General features: G+C 37.2%; 1 protein-coding gene across 2 annotated transcripts in view; it reads left to right on the top strand.

The window, feature by feature from the left end:
* Nucleotides 1–18,188, top strand: part of ITGA8 (integrin subunit alpha 8) — a 163,284-nt gene that overhangs the window by 13,819 nt on the left and 131,277 nt on the right. For both annotated transcript variants that reach the window (XM_087420790.1, XM_004425338.3), the window contains exons 3-4: nucleotides 9,725–9,825; nucleotides 13,262–13,385. In XM_087420790.1, coding sequence (XP_087276916.1) covers nucleotides 9,725–9,825; nucleotides 13,262–13,385 — 225 coding nt within the window. The remainder of the gene's footprint in view (nucleotides 1–9,724; nucleotides 9,826–13,261; nucleotides 13,386–18,188) is intronic.

Raw genomic sequence — 18,188 nt, forward strand, 5'->3', positions numbered from 1 at the left:
GATGAGGGAAAGTATGAAAAATTCAAGCTGAAAGAGAATCATTATGGTTGGGAATGACAAGAGATGATGCTGGCAAGGTAAGGGTGGTGTCAGCCTGGTTTTAAGAATTTTTGCATTTTAGAAAGAACTCTGGCTTCAGGATAGAGAATGAATTTGAAGGTGACAAGCCTGGAGGAAGGGAAACCAGTTAGGAGGCCATTGCAGAAACTGAGGCTAAAGAAATGGTGGTTACAACCAGGGAAGTGGCAACAGGGGTGGAAAGAAGTCAACGGACTCGAGAGAGCTTTAGAAGGATGAAGTAACAGGAACTGATTACTGAATGGAATTTGGGAGTGCAGGATTGGTGATTGTCAAGGATGCATTCCAAGCTCCTGGCTTGGTTAATGGGACTGCCATTATACTAGGTATAAATAGTATAGACAGACATACTCTTGATCTCGCAATATTCAAGTCCGATGGATGAGAAGATTAGCAGCTGGCAATTCTAATCTAGGGATAAGTGCTGTAACAGCAGAAGGTGAAGAAGGTTCCAGGTGTGCAGAAAAAGGGCTCCTGCCCGCAACTGAAGGGGGCGCTTTTTGTGAATCAGGGAAAGCTTTTCAGAGGGGGCATCATTAAAGATCAGAGCTGAAGAGTGCTGTTTGTGTGTGTGTGTGTGCGCGTGCATGCGTGTATGTGTGTGCTAGTGTGTGTCTATCTCAGGGGTGGGTGACATGAGAGAGAAAACTGTTCTAGCCAGTGTAGATGAGGTGGAGTGATTGTAGCAGATGAGGTCACAGTTGATGTCTCAATCTATACATTCCAACTGGAATCAGCTCTGCCTTTCAGATTTTTGTGTCATATTAGGCGAAGTTTTGGGGTTTTTTTGTATTTAATCTGATCTGCCACAGATGGCTTATCATTTCCTTTTGGAGAGATGATTCTTTCATTTCTTGACATTTGCTTCTCTAGCTGCATCATATAACTTAGCAGAACACTCACCCAAAAACTCACTTGCATCATGCCAACAAAAGTCCATATGTATTTCCAGAACAAACCTTACATACAACCTGAGTCAACTTACATATGAAAAACATTTCAAATGATGTTGTATGATGTAGAAAACTCATTCATATTTACTACTAAACAAATGTCTGAAGAACACTGGCTAGGCACCGTTGGTTATTAAAAACAGGAAGTTGGAAACATGATCTCTGTTCTCAAGAAGACGATATAGATGTGGAAATAATTGTAGAAAATTTATATTCTCATCTAGATCAGGAAAACTATATAATAATAAGATTGTAATGCAAGATTTACTATTATATCCCACACATGTATTTATGAATTATTTTTAGAATTATGAATTATTATTAGAATTCCAAAGACATATGTTCGGCTCATTTAGCTTTATTAGTTATTTGGTTATATATGGAGCCAAACATTTAAATAGTGTTATGAAAAATTAATTTAAAATAAAAGTTTCATGATTTCCAGAAAAGAAATGTTTTAAACTAGAGGAATGAGCTAGAAGCCTCTTAAAGTTTGCATGGTTGGATGGGTTTACCAAACTTAACAGTGTCTGTGTCCAGGGAGTAGGATCCCAGTGGCCTTTCATTTACTACCTTATATAATTCTTTATACAAGATTTATTACTTTATATTGTTTGAATTTTTAAAGGCAATAATCTGAAAGAATTTCAGTTTAAAGAGTTTTTGGCCCTACATTTTAAAACAAGTTTTTAAGGAAGTGATTTGGATTACTTGGCAAACAAGGAGGAATGGAACTTCACAAGAGAAACATCATGTACGAAGTCTGGAGTGAGACTCAATAGGAGACAGAGAGGACGTTACCTGGATCAAAGGAAACACCATACCTGGAGATCAGGCGTGGGGTACAGGACCTACAGTGTGGAAGGCGGGGTATTTAAATGTGATCTACTAGGTAAAGACAGGAAAACTATTTAGCATGTGTGCACTTGTGCATGCATACACACACATATGTATATAATTTACATATATAACATAAATAATAAATCTCAGCTATATAGAATATTCATTTAATCAGAGTAGCACATTTCTATCCATCGACAGATGAATGAAGAAAGATGTGGTATGTATACACAATGGAATATTATTCTGCCATTAAAAAGGAGGAACCCCTGCTGTTTGCGACATGGACAGAACTTGAGGGCATTATGCTAAGTGAAATAAGTCAGACAGAGAAAGACAAATACTGCATGATCTCACTTGTATGTGAAATTTAAAAAAAAAAAAGCACATAGAAAAAGAGAACAGATTTGTGATTCCCAGAGGTGGTGGGTGGGGGAGGAGGAATTGGCTGAAGGTGGTCATAAGGTATAAACTTCCAGTTATAAGATAAATAAGTACTGAGGATGTAATGTGCAAAATGATGACTATAGTTAACACTGCTGTACGGTATATATAAAAGTTGTTAAGAGAGTAAATCCTAAGAGTTCTCATCATCAGGAAAAGTTTTTTTCCTTTTTTTTGTATCTATATGAGATAATGGATGTTAACTAAATTTATTGTGGTAAACATTTCACAATATATGTAAGTCAAATCATTATGCTGTGCACCTTAAACTTATACAGTGCTGTATGTCAATTATATCTCAATAAAACTGGGGAAAAAAAGAATAACACATTTCTTGAACATATGGAAAAATGAGTTGGTGTGATATTTCCATAAATACTTGAAAATTCACAGTAAGATGATCAAGAGTATGAAGGCTACAGAAGTGTTCTTTTATGGTTTTTAATAGTGGTTTTATGGTATTGGGAGTTATACATTTGGAAGTTTAATTTTCCAGGACATAAAAATCACCCAGCTTCTTTTCTTGGATTTGTTTCTTTGTAGACAAGGGGTTCTCCAGCCACAGCTGTTTTATTTTGAATTTTACATGCGCCTATTCCCTGTTCTCAGATACATAGTTTCAATTTAAGTGAAACTTTCACAGCATACATTGACTATGGGAAAGATTATAAACAAACGTTTAAAGATTTCTTTCCCCTCTTCCTGATTAAAAATGTCTGGACGGCTCCTGCAACAGCTTTAAGAAAATCCCTAAGGCGACACACTTAGAGTGATGACTGAAGGTTATAGGGGTACTTACTGTTTTCCAGTATGAGGTCAAGGACTTTGTAAATAGTTTTCAAAAATCACCCCGTCTGCCGAAACGTTTGGTCACACCTGTGTCAGCTTCAGCTCCTCTCTCCTATGCTGATCTCTCTTCACTTCTTGTAATTCCTGCTGTTTTACTAAGCGAAAAGATTAGAAAAATCTGCTTGCAGCCCATATGTGCACCATATCCTACATTCTCCCACTTCTGCTCTGAAATGAATATTCCCACAAAAAAGGAAGCAAAAGTTAGGAGGTTTGCCACCCACCAGGATTCGTACTGATTGCGCAGAGACCAGTTTAAGAGAGAGGGCTGCAAAGTCCAGAAATGTAGGACAAGGCAAATCAATTTTATTTCCCCCCCATCTAAATTTCCCAGAGTGGCCTACAGATCTTTTGATTTTATCTTCAGGTTTACTTTTTTCAGATCATAGATGTAGCGAGTTCACTGCAAAACTGCAAATACAGAAATATACGAAGATGAGATGTAAGAAGCCACCAAAATGTGTACACTCCCTGCCTTTAAGATAATCATCATTAACAGTTCAGTGTCTATACATACACACACCCCCATACACAGAACGTTGGATTTTTAAATGAAAGTAGGATTATACTGAACAATATCCTAGATAAACTTCTGAATGAGTAAGTGGGAGCTTGGTTGTTCATTCAGCAAACACTTATGGACAGTCTGCTATGTGCCAGTGGTCTAAAAGCAGAAAATAGATCCAACAGAGAACGCCTCTGTTCACAGGATTTATGTGTATTCTGGAGGGGATGGACAGTCAAGAAATATGCAAACTAACAAATAAGATCATCTCAGATAGTGGTAAATGCTATGAAGCAAATTATAGAGGGTAGTGGGAGAGTGAGGATGAAGAGTAGAATGAACTGGCTGCTTAAGGAAGGTGTCTCAGAGGAAGTGGCACTTGAGCTGAAACCTGAGTAGAGAGGAGGAGGCAGCCATGTGGAAAACTGTGGGAAGTGTATTTCAAACAGCAGGAAGGGTAAACATAGGAGAGAGACGGAGCTGGGCGTGTTCAAGGGACAGAAAGTCAGTGTGTCTGCAGCTTCATGCTCATGGGAAAGTGGGAGGAGTTGGGGTTGGAGAGGCAGGCAGCGGCCAGATCATGTTGGGCCCTTTCGGCCGTGTCAGGAGTTATTATTTCAGGGGTGGAATTACAAATTTCCGAGAAAACAGATGGATTGTTCAATAAGTGGTGTTGGGACAACCGGCTTTTCATATTGAAAATAAGTAAGACAGGGGCCGGCCCCGTGGCATAGTGGTTAAATTCGCGTGCTCTGCTTCCTGTGGCCTGGGGTTCACAGGTTCGAATCCTGGGAGCCGACCTACTCACTGTTCGTCAAGCCATGCTGTGGCGGCATCCCACATATAAAGTAGAGGAAGATGGGCACGGATGTTAGCCCAGGGCCAATGTTCCTCAGCAACAAGAGGAGGATGGAGATGTTAGCTCAAGGCTAATATTCCTCACCAAAAAAAAAAAAAAAAGTAAGATATCTAAGTCACATAAAGTGCAAGAATAAGTTCCAGATGGAGAACAATCCCCATAAACAAAGTCAAAAGACTAGCAAACATGGGGAGAAGATATTTGCAATATATATGTGGGAGAAAGAATCAACACCCAAAATATGTATCAAATTCTTACTAATCAATAAAACTAGTAACCAAACAAGAAAATGAACAAAGGATCTGAACTGGCAATTCACAGAAGAAAAAAGTCCATAAGCATAAAAAGATGATGAACCTTACTAATAATCAGGGAAATGCAAATGAAAACAAAACAAAGTGAAGTACCATTTCACTGTCATCAGACTGGCAAAATCTTACAAGTCCCACAATTATGAGAGCTGATGGTCCCTCTCTCACGTGTTGCTAGTGCACATGGAAATTGGAGCTACTTGGGAGATCATCGGCATAGCTGATAAAACAGACACGATAATTCTCTATGCCCAGCAATGTCATTTCCAGTCTGGTGCCAGAGAGAATCTTGTACGTATGCAGATGGAGATGGATATAAGGATGCGCAGGGCACGTGTTTGTTGCAGTGGAAAAACTGAAAGACCTAAATGTTCATATGTAAATGGAACGGGCAAATAAAATGTAGACAGCTATTCAATAAGATACAATACTATCCAGGAGTTAAAAAGAATGAGCTAGATCGATTATCGATCTATTTGTTCATCTATCTATCTACTATCTATCTATTGAAACATAAGTGTCTCTCGACAAACAAACTTGAATGTCAAACACAAGTACAGACTGCTATATACAGATAGTATAATATGATCTTTTTTCAGTTAAGAACACACAAAAGAATACTCAATGAGAAAATGTTGGAAAACTACAACTAAATCTGACCCACCACCTGTTTTTGTACGGCCACTAAGCTAAGAGTAGTTTTTACATTTTTAAATGGTTGGAAAATTTTTTTTAGAAGAAGAATATTTAATGACACATGAAAAAATCATATGAAATTTAAATTTCTGTGTCCGTAAATAAAGTTTTATTGGAACACAGCCAAGCCCATTCTTTTACATATTGTCTATGGCTGTTTTGGCTTCAAGGGCAAGGGTGAGTAGTTGCAACAAAGACTATAGAGAGTGCAGAGCCTAAAATGTTTATTATCGGTCCTTTACAGAAAAAATTTGCAGATGCCTGTTCTGTATGATTCATGGACATTATTTTTTAAATGGCCAAGAGTATACACGTCAGATTCATGATGGTGGCTACCTCTGGAGGAGGAGGAGAGGGGAATGCAAGTGGGGATCAATGTCAAAGGAGGCTGTAATGTTTGCAAATGGGAAAAAACTTAACAATTGTCGATTCTGCCTGGTGAGAATACAAGTGTTTGCTAATTATGTCCTTGTACCTTTCTGTACTTTTTTAAAGCCTCAGAAAAGCTAAAAAAGAAAAATGTATTTTGTAGACATTATTCTGTATCAGTGCATACAAATCTATCATATATGTTTTGATAGTTGGATAGTAGTCTATTTTATCGATAACAGAAATTTCTTTTTTTTTTTTCCTGGGAAAAATTCGCCCTGAGCCAACATCTGTTGCCAGATGGCAACATCTGTTGCTAATCTTTCTCTCTCTCTCTCTTTTTTTTTTCCTCCCCAAAACCCCAGTGCGTGGTTGTATATTCTAGTTGTAAGTCCTTCTGGTTCTTCTGTGTGAGCTGCTGCCACAGCATGGCTACCGACAGATGAGTGGTGTGGAACCAAACCTGGGCCGCCAAGGAGGAGCGTGCCTAACTTTAACCACTAGCCCATCAGGGCTGGCTCCAGAAATTTCTTTTTGAATTCTTTATTTATGGACATCTACGTTTTTTCAGTTGAGTTATTATCTTGAAAACAGAGTGAATATTATTATTTTTTGCCACAGTGGTAGGTGACAAGTATCAAGTTATTCTTGTTTTAATTTGAGGCTCAGCATCTCTCCATGAATTTACAGCATGTTTGATTTCTTCTTCCCTGCAATGCCTGTTCATGTCCTTTGAACTTATTTCTATTGAATTTTAGTCTTTTTCTTTTATTCATTTGGGAGCTCTTTTACATATTCAATATATTGATCCTTCCCTTGAAAAAAATTTCATCTGGATTTTCATGTATTTATTAACTTTGTTAATAGTCTTCTGCCACTTAGAAAGCTTTAAATCACATGCAGTCACTATAAAACTTTTTCCTAGCTTATGGCTTTGCTTTCTCCTGTTTGTCATATGCCAAGAAGAGAATTGCTTAGGCAGCTATTAATGGTCTTCGCCATCTCCCAGAACCATTGGCCCTTCCAAGAGTTCTCTTACAATGGGTACTTGGTACTTGGGGTAACCAGTGCCTTCCTTTTGCTCCGAAAGTGGTCCTATCCTAAATGCTTTGCCCCATGTCGTCAGTGCATTAGTGGGAGTTTGGTCAGGAAAACAGAAACCACTTTGAGTATTACAACTAGGAAGGAATTTCATAGACTGAGAGGCTTACGTGGCCACTGGAAAGATTGTGGGTATGAAGGTCACTGCCTGTAAATCTGGACGTTCAGGACTTGATCTCAGCTGCCTGCAGCACCAAAATAGGGTGATTGTCAAAGGATACTTGAGAGCTGCAGGAAGAACATCACATCTGTTGCCAGTGACGCCCACATATGTGCCTACAGCTGTCACCAGAAAATAATGGCTTCTCTGTCTTTTCCTCTTGCCATATCTCTCAGGAGCCTCTCAGTCAACCTGAATCCTGCTTGTAAGAGGGTCTGGAAAATGTATGTTCCAGGCTTTGAGCCCTTTTCCATACAGAGGAGAGCTTAGAAGGGCAGAAATCATGCTGAGTATTGGCAGATGTTACTTGGAGGTTGTTTTCAATAAAAATCAGATCAAATGAAATCAAAAACATCACAGGTTTATTGAGCGCCAGTGTGCAAGAGATAGTACTAAGCCCCGTGTTGGGTTGTTTTGGCATGAGAGAGTCGTGTTCAGGAAAGGAAGATAGGAAATTGAAAATCAATCCAAATATATTTTACTCATTTGAAATTTTATGAAATTACAATATTAGGTTTAAAGTCAGAGAATTTATAAAAATCATAAAACAGAATTTTAAAAAGATGATTTGTCCATCTAAAGATCAAGGAAAGGATAATACATGTAGATCAAAACAAATCTTGGTAAATCAAGACTTAAGACAGTGGATTCTTCTCTATTGTAATCCTTGGATTGAGTATGGAATTAGTGAATTCCATTCATTTGTATTCTTGGTCCAGAAGGAATTTGTTGCTGGAAAATAACCCACAGTTTACACTTTTCATGAAATTATTACACAGCTCAACCTTATAATAGCAGAAAAAAATGCCTCAGGAGACATAGGTATACTCACATCATTTTCTCTAGCAAAAGAAGGCCAATTTGGAACTGGCTTCTGTCTTTCCCCGTAATCCATTCCCCTCCTCACAGCAGCCTGCTTTTCTTAAGTCCTTTTGGGATCTCTTTTTAAGTATATTTGAATTTTTGAGGTGCTGGTCTTTTTTTCATGGCTTTTTAGTAGTTTAGAAATTTCAAAGCCACATAGTACTTTCTCCCTGTGCTTAATCAAAGCCACATTGACAGTCTTGTGAGGTGTCACTAATTTCATTGCTGACTACCACACATCACTAATAATAACATATCCTTGTGCATCTGTGAGGTCCTTTCCAATTCTTGGACTGAGGTTGAGTTTCTGGGTTTCTAACTAAGAGAGATTTTTAAAGGGTATGGACTTTCAGTTGTATTGCTAAAAGACTTCTTTTTACAACTTCTCAGCTTATAAAGCACTTTCACGTTCATCTCATGTGATCTTTATGACTTTGTCACCTGTGAAAGAGGAAAGGGAGAAGGGATTTTCAGCCTCATTTTGCAGAAGAAATCAAAACTCCAAAAGATTAAGTGAATTGCCCAAGATCACCTAGTTAATGGTGACAAGATCCTTCGTCTCTGAGTTCTACCATCTCCCAGAATGCCTAGATGCAAATAGAAATGTTTATATTTTCAATTTGTAATCTGTAAGATGCTCCAATTATTTGCCAGTTGTGTGCATTTTGGGTAAGGAATTCCAGAACTTGTTTTTTTAAAAAAGCCCAGAAACATCAAAGCCTAAGATTTTTAAGAAGGAAATTCATGATTGTCTACTAACATGTTAAAATGTAAATTTTAGGTTAAGATTGAGTATATATAACTTATTCTTTTTTTAAAAGTCCGTAATCATGTGTAAACTCAATTGAATGTTAATTACATGTATATTTTGGCCTCACTTAATAGGAGTTAAAAGTTCATTTTGTAATGCATTTATTATAGAGTCAAGGAAGAAAAATAAAATGCATACCAAAAGAAACATACACAAATAAGAAGCCCTAGTACAAATGTCTTTTCAAATTCATTTGCTATTACTGATAAAGCTTCAGTTAGGACCCTGTGGTTAGAACCACGCGGGAAATACATTGACTGCGGATCAAGAGTGAAAGAAAAGGTATCTGCTTTTTGTTAAGACCTGAAGTGTGTTATAATTGGGTTGAATTTCTACCCAGATGGCCCCCCTCACGCTGACATCTGCCAAGTGTATATAAAACTGTGTTGAGGTGTTATTTTCTGTGGCTGTGTGGACACACAAAAACCAAGGTCTTGGGATCCTTCATGCTGATTCCTGCTACCCCATGTCAAGACAGCCTGTGCTTCCCCAACCATGGAGGTTTCCACGTATTTCGCTATTGGGAAAGATTCGGAATTCTTTAGAGCACTTATAAATGTCTGCTGTTCAATCTGAAACAAATCAGTGACAAAAGTGTAGATTTGAGACATTGGAGTCCACATCAAGTTTATAGCACCGTTATCTCTGAAAATGTAGGTCTTAAAAAAAATGCTTGAGTTGTGACATGTCATGTTGAAATGTGTATTTTCATTTGATTGGTATTCTTCTAAGTGAAACGTTCAGCTTAGACTTAAACCAAAGAGAAATGCCCCTGTGTATGAAAATTGTTTCTCAAGTATTTTCAATGGATGAATTCATTATTACATATTTTAATTGGTTGCCATGTTTTACACGTTATTAACAATTCATGTCCTCCTTGTCAGACAACAGAAAGATCAGAGTTAATGGAACCAAGGAACCTATAGAGTTTAAATCGAATCAATGGTTTGGAGCAACCGTGAAAGCTCACAAAGGGAAGGTCGTGGTGAGTATGACTCATGTACTGGTAGGGTTGCTTTGGAATAATACGTACCCTAATGCTTTTGTGTGTGTGTGTGCTGAGGAAGATTCGCCCTGAGTTAACATCTGTTGCCAGTGTTCCTCTTTTCTTTTTTTGCTTGAGGAAGATTCACCCTGAGCTAACATCTGTGCCAATCTTCCTCTATTTGGCATGTGGGTCGCCACCACAGCGTGGCTGACGAGTGGTGTGGGTCCACGCCCAGGATCCAAACCCGCGAACCTGAACACTGAAGCAGAGTGTGCTGAACTTAACCACTATGCCACGGGGCTGCCCCCTGTACACTGAAATGCTTTAAAACTCGTGTTTACAAAAATCCTTTCATGTAAGAACATGTCAGATTTTCAAAATTAAGCTTATCAGCATTCTAAAAAAGAAATTTAGTGCTTAAAATTAAAGAATCTATTTTAGTATTTAAAGCTATAGGAAATAAAGTTTGTTTTCCAGAAGATCGGTTAGATATTTTCAAATATTTCAAAACAACTAAAAAGGATAGAAAAATAAAAGCTAAATCTTAAAGACGTAAATATTTTATTGCTTAAGATTGATTTAAAGGGCTGATTAAAAATTGACCAGAGAAAGGGGGCCAGCCTGGTGGCGTAGCGGTTAAGTTTGCGCACTCTGCTTCAGCGGCCTGGGGTTCGCAGGTTCCGATCCCGGGCGCGGACCAACGCACCCCTTGTCAAGCCATGCTGTGGTGGCATCCCATATAGAGTAGAGGAAGATGGGCATAGATGTTAGCCCAGGGCCAGTCTTCCTCAGCAAAAAGAGGAGCATTGGCAACAGATGTTAGCTCAGGGCTAATCTTCCTCACACACAAAAAAATTGACCAGAGAAATAGGACTACTACCGTTAGAATTCTTTAAAAGTTAATCTACTGTGGTGTCCTTGATGCTTTTTAGAACTAAGGGAAAGCTTTCTTTAAAAATATAACTACTAACTACATGGTTCTCTGAGTACATTAATACTTTCTAAAGTAAAAAATCTCACTCCCAAATAGAGATCTTTCAGCTTTAAAGGGCTAGGACTTTATGATGCTATTCTCTTATTGTTCTGAGCAATGATACATGTCTAAGTTATTGAGAAATAAATGACTGTATTAAGCTGATCTGGAAATTTCTTTAGTTTGGGGAATTTTTTTAACTGTTGGCTTTAATTTCCTTACAACAATAAAGAAATAACTTTGGCTTTTAGGATTTGCTTAAAGCTGTCTGAATTATGATTTAATAAGAACATGTATATGAAGGAAATGCCTTGCTTTATTTGGTCTGTTGTTAACCCCCTCCAAAGAGATTTTGACATAGAACAGGTAATGTATAAAATATAGATAGCCCTCTCTGGTTACAAATCCAGGATTTACAATACGCTCTCTGTAGAATTGTATTTGCCTTAATATAATTTTCACATTCCAGAATTGGTACAAACTCTTTATCCTTTTGTAGTGTGTGACTTACGTAAATTACTATTGAAAAGCTCATTCCATCTAATAACTATTTGGGGTTAAAAAAATCTTTTGGGTATTGTATTGATTTGTTTTTAAGTCTTGAAAATTTACCTATAACATAATTGTTGTGCATTTATTCAATATTTGTAGAAGCCTTCAGTATCATGGAAAATAAAATAATACACCATGTTCATAGTAAAAATAGTTCATTGAGGGGGCTGGCCCCGTGGTGTAGTGGTTAAGTTCACGGGCTCCGCTTTGGTGGCCCGGGGTTCACAGGTTCGGATCCCGGGTGCAGACCGACGCACCTCTTATCAAGCCATGCTGTGGTGGCGTCCCATATAAAGCAGAGGAAGATGCGCACAGATGTTAGCCCAGGGCCAGTCTTCCTCAGCAAAAAGAGGAGGATTGGCAACAGGTGTTAGCTCAGGGCTAATCTTCCTCAAAAAAAAACATAGTTCATTGAGGGGCATGAACTAACTACATGGTTCTCTGAGTACATTAATACTTTTTAAAATAAAAAATATTTGCATTTTGAAAATTATGTGATAGGAAATAGGATAGTATAAAGTATATTTATTGTTGCTTGAGTTAATTTTTGCTGGCAAAATATCTATTAGGCAAACTAATTTAGAGGCAGTTCCCTCTTTTCACCATAATATATTCCTAGAAACAGCATCGTGAGGCAGAATGTCATAAATTATGTCTTATTTTCTCCAGACGAACTTTCCTAAAATTAGAAGGTGAAGATGAGGCATCATATACGTTTCTGATGTGATGAATTATATTTCATAAAAGCAAAGTGATAACAACTAATTCATAATAATTTTGTATAGTAAAATTATGTTTCAACTTCTACCTAGTGGGCATGCATTTAATTTAAGTCATCATATATTTATTTGGCAAATTTTATATGCAAAGCTCCATGTTAAGTGTTGTAGGCAAACACATTCTAAAAGAGGCTCCAGTGTATGAGCAGATGTTTGTGAAGTATGCACCATTATGTAATTTACCACGCTATAGGTTGGCTGGAAATAAGCATGGAACATATCATTCCTAGCCCTTTGGGTTTTTGCCTTCATAGAATTGAGAAGGCATTTATGGAATGAATTGATAACTCACCTCTCTCAAAAAAGTTGTCTGAGTTCCTTGGAGTTTATCTCAGTAAATTTCTTCATAACATGCAGAGTCTTTCAAAGTCTTGAGTTACCTCACATCCAGCATTTAATGCCTTGGAAATGCTTGTAGCTCATACACATGTTCTCTTTTAATGACTGTCTGATCATCTCCTATAAAATTGCTAAAACAGGCATAAGATGCTGTCTTCTACCTTTGGTTTTACCCTGAGTAAAAGCCATTACGTGAAAAATAAAGCCACGAACACTGTGATAAGGGGGTAGCATGTCCAAATGAAAGTTATTGTTTAAAAGTTATGAGATACACCCTCACTGATAAACTAGGGGAGTCCATAAAACAGAGGTTTACAAACTTGTCTGCATCCTTTGATTTGAAAGTGGTTTCTTTTAAAGCAACAGTTAGACAAAGAAAGGAATTAGTTCTCATTCTCAGCCATCACACTGATTCATTCACTATTTAAATGATCATTTGCTTTTATGTAGACGCAATTTTTTTAAAAAAATATGAGTTTTTTGCTTTTAGAAAATATTACATTTGCCAGATTACACTTATTTAATTTAAAATCTTGTGGGAGGAAAACTCATTCCTTTGTATAAGTGTAATTTATTCTGGTCCTACAAGGCATTAGCGTTAAAAAATTGGCTTTGAAAGTTTAACTCTGACCGCTTATGTACTCATTAGCATGCTGGAGGCCAATTAATTTGCTTCATAATTTAACCTGGTTTGTCACAAATTCAGATACATTAATCAACAAGTCAAATCAAATCATAGTGAGAGGAACCTACATCAAAAAAAATATTTGTTGTCTTTGACGTTTCACAGGCCTGTGCTCCTTTATATCACTGGCGAACTCTTAAACCAACACCAGAAAAGGACCCGGTTGGCACTTGCTATGTAGCAATTCAGAATTTCAGTGCGTATGCTGAGTACTCTCCTTGTCGGAACAGTAAGTTACTTTTATTCCTTGAAACTGAAATATAGCTCAAGAGCCTTTCTGTTATGGAACACCATTGATAAAGAAAAAGAGATAGGAGGTAAAGACTATTGACAGCCTTACGGGATGTCTTGCTGTGACATGAGGGCCAAGAAATGGAATTCTGCTGATCTTCTCCCTGGTTTTAGAAAATTTCTGGTTTTAGATATTTCCAGTAGAATCAATTGATTCTATTAATCTGTTAATCGCAGAAACGAGACAGTTAGCAAGCTTGGAACTGGGGACACATTCGACGTCAGCTTTCTGTCCAGCCTATGTTCTCGATTGCTGTTGCTTTCTTTGGCAACTGTGTGCTCGGATTATCTGCATGACACACGTTTCTTCTTCAGGTGCTTAATCCCCAATTTTCAAAAAGACTGTACACTTAGAGTCCACATCTCATCTGCTGTTTCTAGGAATCTTCCAGCGAAGCATCCTTTAAAGCAAGCCTGAGAGTGCCATCTTTGGGGCACTGCTGTTTAATCACGTCTTCTTGGTGGAATACTCAAGAACTTTGGGACAATGGTAGTGACCGGTTGATCTACTCAGAGTCCTTTTGTGAACTCTTCCAATTATCTATGTGTCATGTAGATCTTTGGGATTTGTCAGGAAGCAACCAATGGAATTGCATTCTTTTTTTTTTTTTTTTAAAGATTTTATTTATTCATTTTTTTTCCCCCCAAAGCCCCAGCAGATAGTTGTATGTCATAGGTTCACATCCTTCTAGTTGCTGTACGTGGGACTCGGCCTCGCGCTGGACGGAGAAGTGGTGCCTTGGGGCGCGCCCGGGATCCGAACCCGGGCCGCCAGCATCAGAGTGCGCGCACTTAACCGCTAAGCCACAGGGCCGGCTCTGTGGCTTAGCGGTTAAGTGCATTCTTATTCTTGATAATTTGCAAGACCACACTGAGGAAAGAAATGTCATTAGAAAGAACATTCTGGTGACTGATTTCAGAATATTGAATTTTTTCAAACTCAGTCTCAAATTAGATTCCCAAAACTATAAGTAAATTTTCCCCATTTGGTGTGAATATTTTTAAAATTCAAGATTAATTTAGGCAAGGTAATGAGCAAATATCAGACATACAACAATGAAGATAAAGAATGGATTAGTGATATTAGCGGGTTGACAAAGAAGCCACTGAGATTTAGAGATCGAAAGGGCCGGAAGTGGAACAATTTAACGCTGATGGTTTTTTGTGGGGATTTGGGCAAGGAGAAGATTGTGACTTTCTATTTAAAAATACTAAAACAAATCAGCCACTTCTTCATGTGATGACATATGTCAGCTAAATGAATAGTCTTTGAAATAAGGATTTTATTTTAAATAGCTTTAAAGCAAGACTTCCTTATAGATAATGAGACTTACTTATATATTCATTCTACATGTGTTTCTTGAACACATTGAGCACTAATTATTCTATGTTTAGGGAATAAAGCACAAAACAAAGAAAAACAAATCCCTGCCTTCAAGGAACTTACATTCTAGTGGGGGAGACATACAATAAGCATGTAAATAAAGAAGTTCAGATCCAGCAATTCCACTTCTGGGAATATATCCAAAGGAAATGAAATCATTATCTTGAAGAGATATCTGCACCCCTATGTTCATAGCAGCATCATTCACAATAGCCAAGATATGGAAACAACCTAAGTGTTCATTGATGGATGAGTGGATAAAGAAAATGTGGTATATATACACAGTGGAATGTTATTCAGCCATAAAAAAGGAAGAAATCCTGCCATTTGCGACAACATGGGTGGACCTTGGGGGCATTATGTTAAGTGAAATAAGTCAGACAGAGAAAGACAAGTACTGTATGATCTCAATTATATGTAGAATCTAAAACAACAACTTCAACAAAACCAAACTCATAGATACAGAGAACACACTGGTACTTGGCAGAGGAGGGGGGTGAGGGGTGGGAGAGATGGGTGAAGGTGGTCAAGGGTACAAAGTTCCAGTTAGTATAAGATACATAAGTCCTGGGGATGTATGTACAGCATGGTGACTAGAGTTAACAACGTTGTGTTGTATATTTGTAAGTTGCTGAGAGAGTCCATCTTAAAAGCTTTCATCACAAGAAAAAAGAAAAATTTGGAACTATGTGTGGTGATGGAATGTTAACTAAACTTACTGCGGTGATCATTTCACAATATATACGTATATCAATTATTATGTTGTACACCTTGGACTAATACAATGTTATATGTCAATTACATCTCAATAATTTTTTTAAAAAAAGAATAAATAAGTTCCTAATATAATGTCAGATAGTGAAAAGTGCTACAAAGAAAAATATAGCAAGGCAAGAGAGTAGGGAGTGACATGGCCTGGATAGGGAGAGGGATTTTAGACAGGACAATGGGAAGGGCTTCTCTTAGCAAATATCTGTTGGATTTGGGAAGTGGGGAACTTCCCAAGCATGGGCAACAGTCAATAAGAGGCATGTTTTGTGTATGTTGCACTCAAGGTACTGTACTCCTGGGTTCAGTAAGAGGTCATTATTATGATGCTAAAGATAAAAATGAGGTAGAGAGATAACAAATAAAATTCTAATTCACTCAGAAAAATTAATGGTAGAGCTGAGATAACACGAACTTGTTTCATCAATCCTATGCATGTCATATTTCTCATGATTTGCTAAAGGTACTTCCGCATAACAGTAAACTATTGTAGCGAAAATGATGAGCTCATCCTTTACATGCCTCTTGCCTTGACGATATATCATATTCTTCCAACGAACATCGAGGATGATTGTTTATAAAACTTGTCACTGCTTCTTGTTTTGACTTTTTGCCTGACTGCCCGTGTGATGGACGAGCTCAGAGTAAAATTCAGCACGTGACATTTAGACTTGCGGGGTAAGAGTTGCAGCGTGAGTTCGAACCGTTATCTGCAAGTATAAATGATAGTAGGCTTGCGTCTCGAGTTACACGGGCACATTATAAAGCCAATTTATTTACTGTTTATTTTCATAAATAAAAGAATCGCTTGACAAAGGTGAAAGTGCAGTTTATGTTGAGTTGCAGAATAGCTAAATAAATTGACAGGAATTCTTTCAACTCTAGGACACATTCATAGTTTTCACCTCCTTGAGGTCTCTCTCTCTCTCTCACTACGAGTACTTCTTCCTCCTCAAATCCACCCAAGGAGCAGACTTCCTGTCTTCCCTCAGGAGGTCACAGTTCATTAACACAAAGCCAGCTTATTCACGAGCATATGGTCAATATCACAGAAGAGGAAGATCAGCAATATTATTTTTAAAAGAGAATTTAAGGAACCCTCTCCTATTCGTTCCACACCACAAACCCACTCCACGGATACTTTGAGCAATAAGGGAGCTAATCTGCTCAATCATATCAATGACATACCTGAAGCTCTCGTGATCATTCACAACTCAGGTGGGGATGGCTTACACACGCCTTTCCTTTCTACTTTGGAAGCCAGCAAATAGTAGTGAGGGATCAGCATGATTTCCTGGAATCATGAGTTCACTCTGGGACATAATTACAAAGTTTACAGATGCTCTGAAGTTCCGGGAAGAAAGATTCATTCAGCTCTCATTATAATTCTAAGAGGAAAAATTACTTTGCAGAGGAAAGAACCCCATATTCTCTTATAATCACCTCTTAACATAAACATTTGAACTTGGTTATTTTCTCAATGAATTTTATGAAAAATTGGTATTTTCTCTTAATTTTTTCAGTTTCCTGTTTTGATGCAATATAACTTCAAAGAATGGTCATATTTCTTCCTTTTTGAGTAGTTTACAGTATCAAAAATAAAAAGTTAGAGTCTATTTTAAAAGATTTGTACATTAAAAAATACATTTCTTAAATATACTCAAGATTGCACATATATGTTCACATAATCATATATCATGTATTCGTATATATTTCTGGATGCATACAAATATTTACACACATGAACTTCTAGAAAATGGTATTCAGACATTTGAGGTTATACAGATGAGCTTTTAGGGAACTTTATAGCATTCGTAATTATAAACCACAAAATATAAAATAAGGAATAAATTTCGTTAAAATACAATGTGTTGTGCACTTCAAAATTTAAGAGGGTAGATCTCATGTTAAGTGTTTTTACTACAAAAAAGCAAATTAAAAAAAAGCAAGAGGCCCAAGAAACTTTTGGAGGTGATAGAAATGCTTATTACCTTGACTGTGGTTGTGGTATCATGGGTATATGCATATGTCTAAACTCATCAAAAGGTATACATTAAAATGTGCAATTTTTTGGATATTATGTATACTCAACAAAGCTGAAAAAAAGAACTTAGCTTGAAAAAACACAAAGCATTAATTGACATTTGAATTTAAAACAGATTTTATTATCTACAAAAAAATACAGTACATGAGGTAGAAAAGTATTTCAAATATAAAAGGAGCATCTGGAAAGATGAATGATTACAATGTTGGAATTAGCTAAGTATTAACCAAAGGAAAGAAAAAACAGAAGACATTCTAGGAAAAGTGCGAAAGGCCAGATCCATTTCAGAAAGCTTCTGGAACAAGCATATGCCCAGCTTATAAATTTTTCCCATGATGACGTACATTTACTTTCCTGCCCTCTTAGTTTAGTTTCCATTCAGGAATATCCCTGATAAGAAAGGAGTAATTATTTGCATGTTCACATCTGGCTGTATAATGATCGAGATCTGAACTACTGAACTACATTTTGGTATTTATTTTTTTCCACTTTTATTGAGAAATAATTGACATACATCACTGTATAAATTTAAGGTGTACGGCGTG

This window comes from Ceratotherium simum, chromosome 32, assembly GCF_057802395.1.
Source record: "Ceratotherium simum simum isolate JZ-2026a chromosome 32, ASM5780239v1, whole genome shotgun sequence".
Lineage (NCBI taxonomy): Eukaryota > Metazoa > Chordata > Mammalia > Perissodactyla > Rhinocerotidae > Ceratotherium > Ceratotherium simum.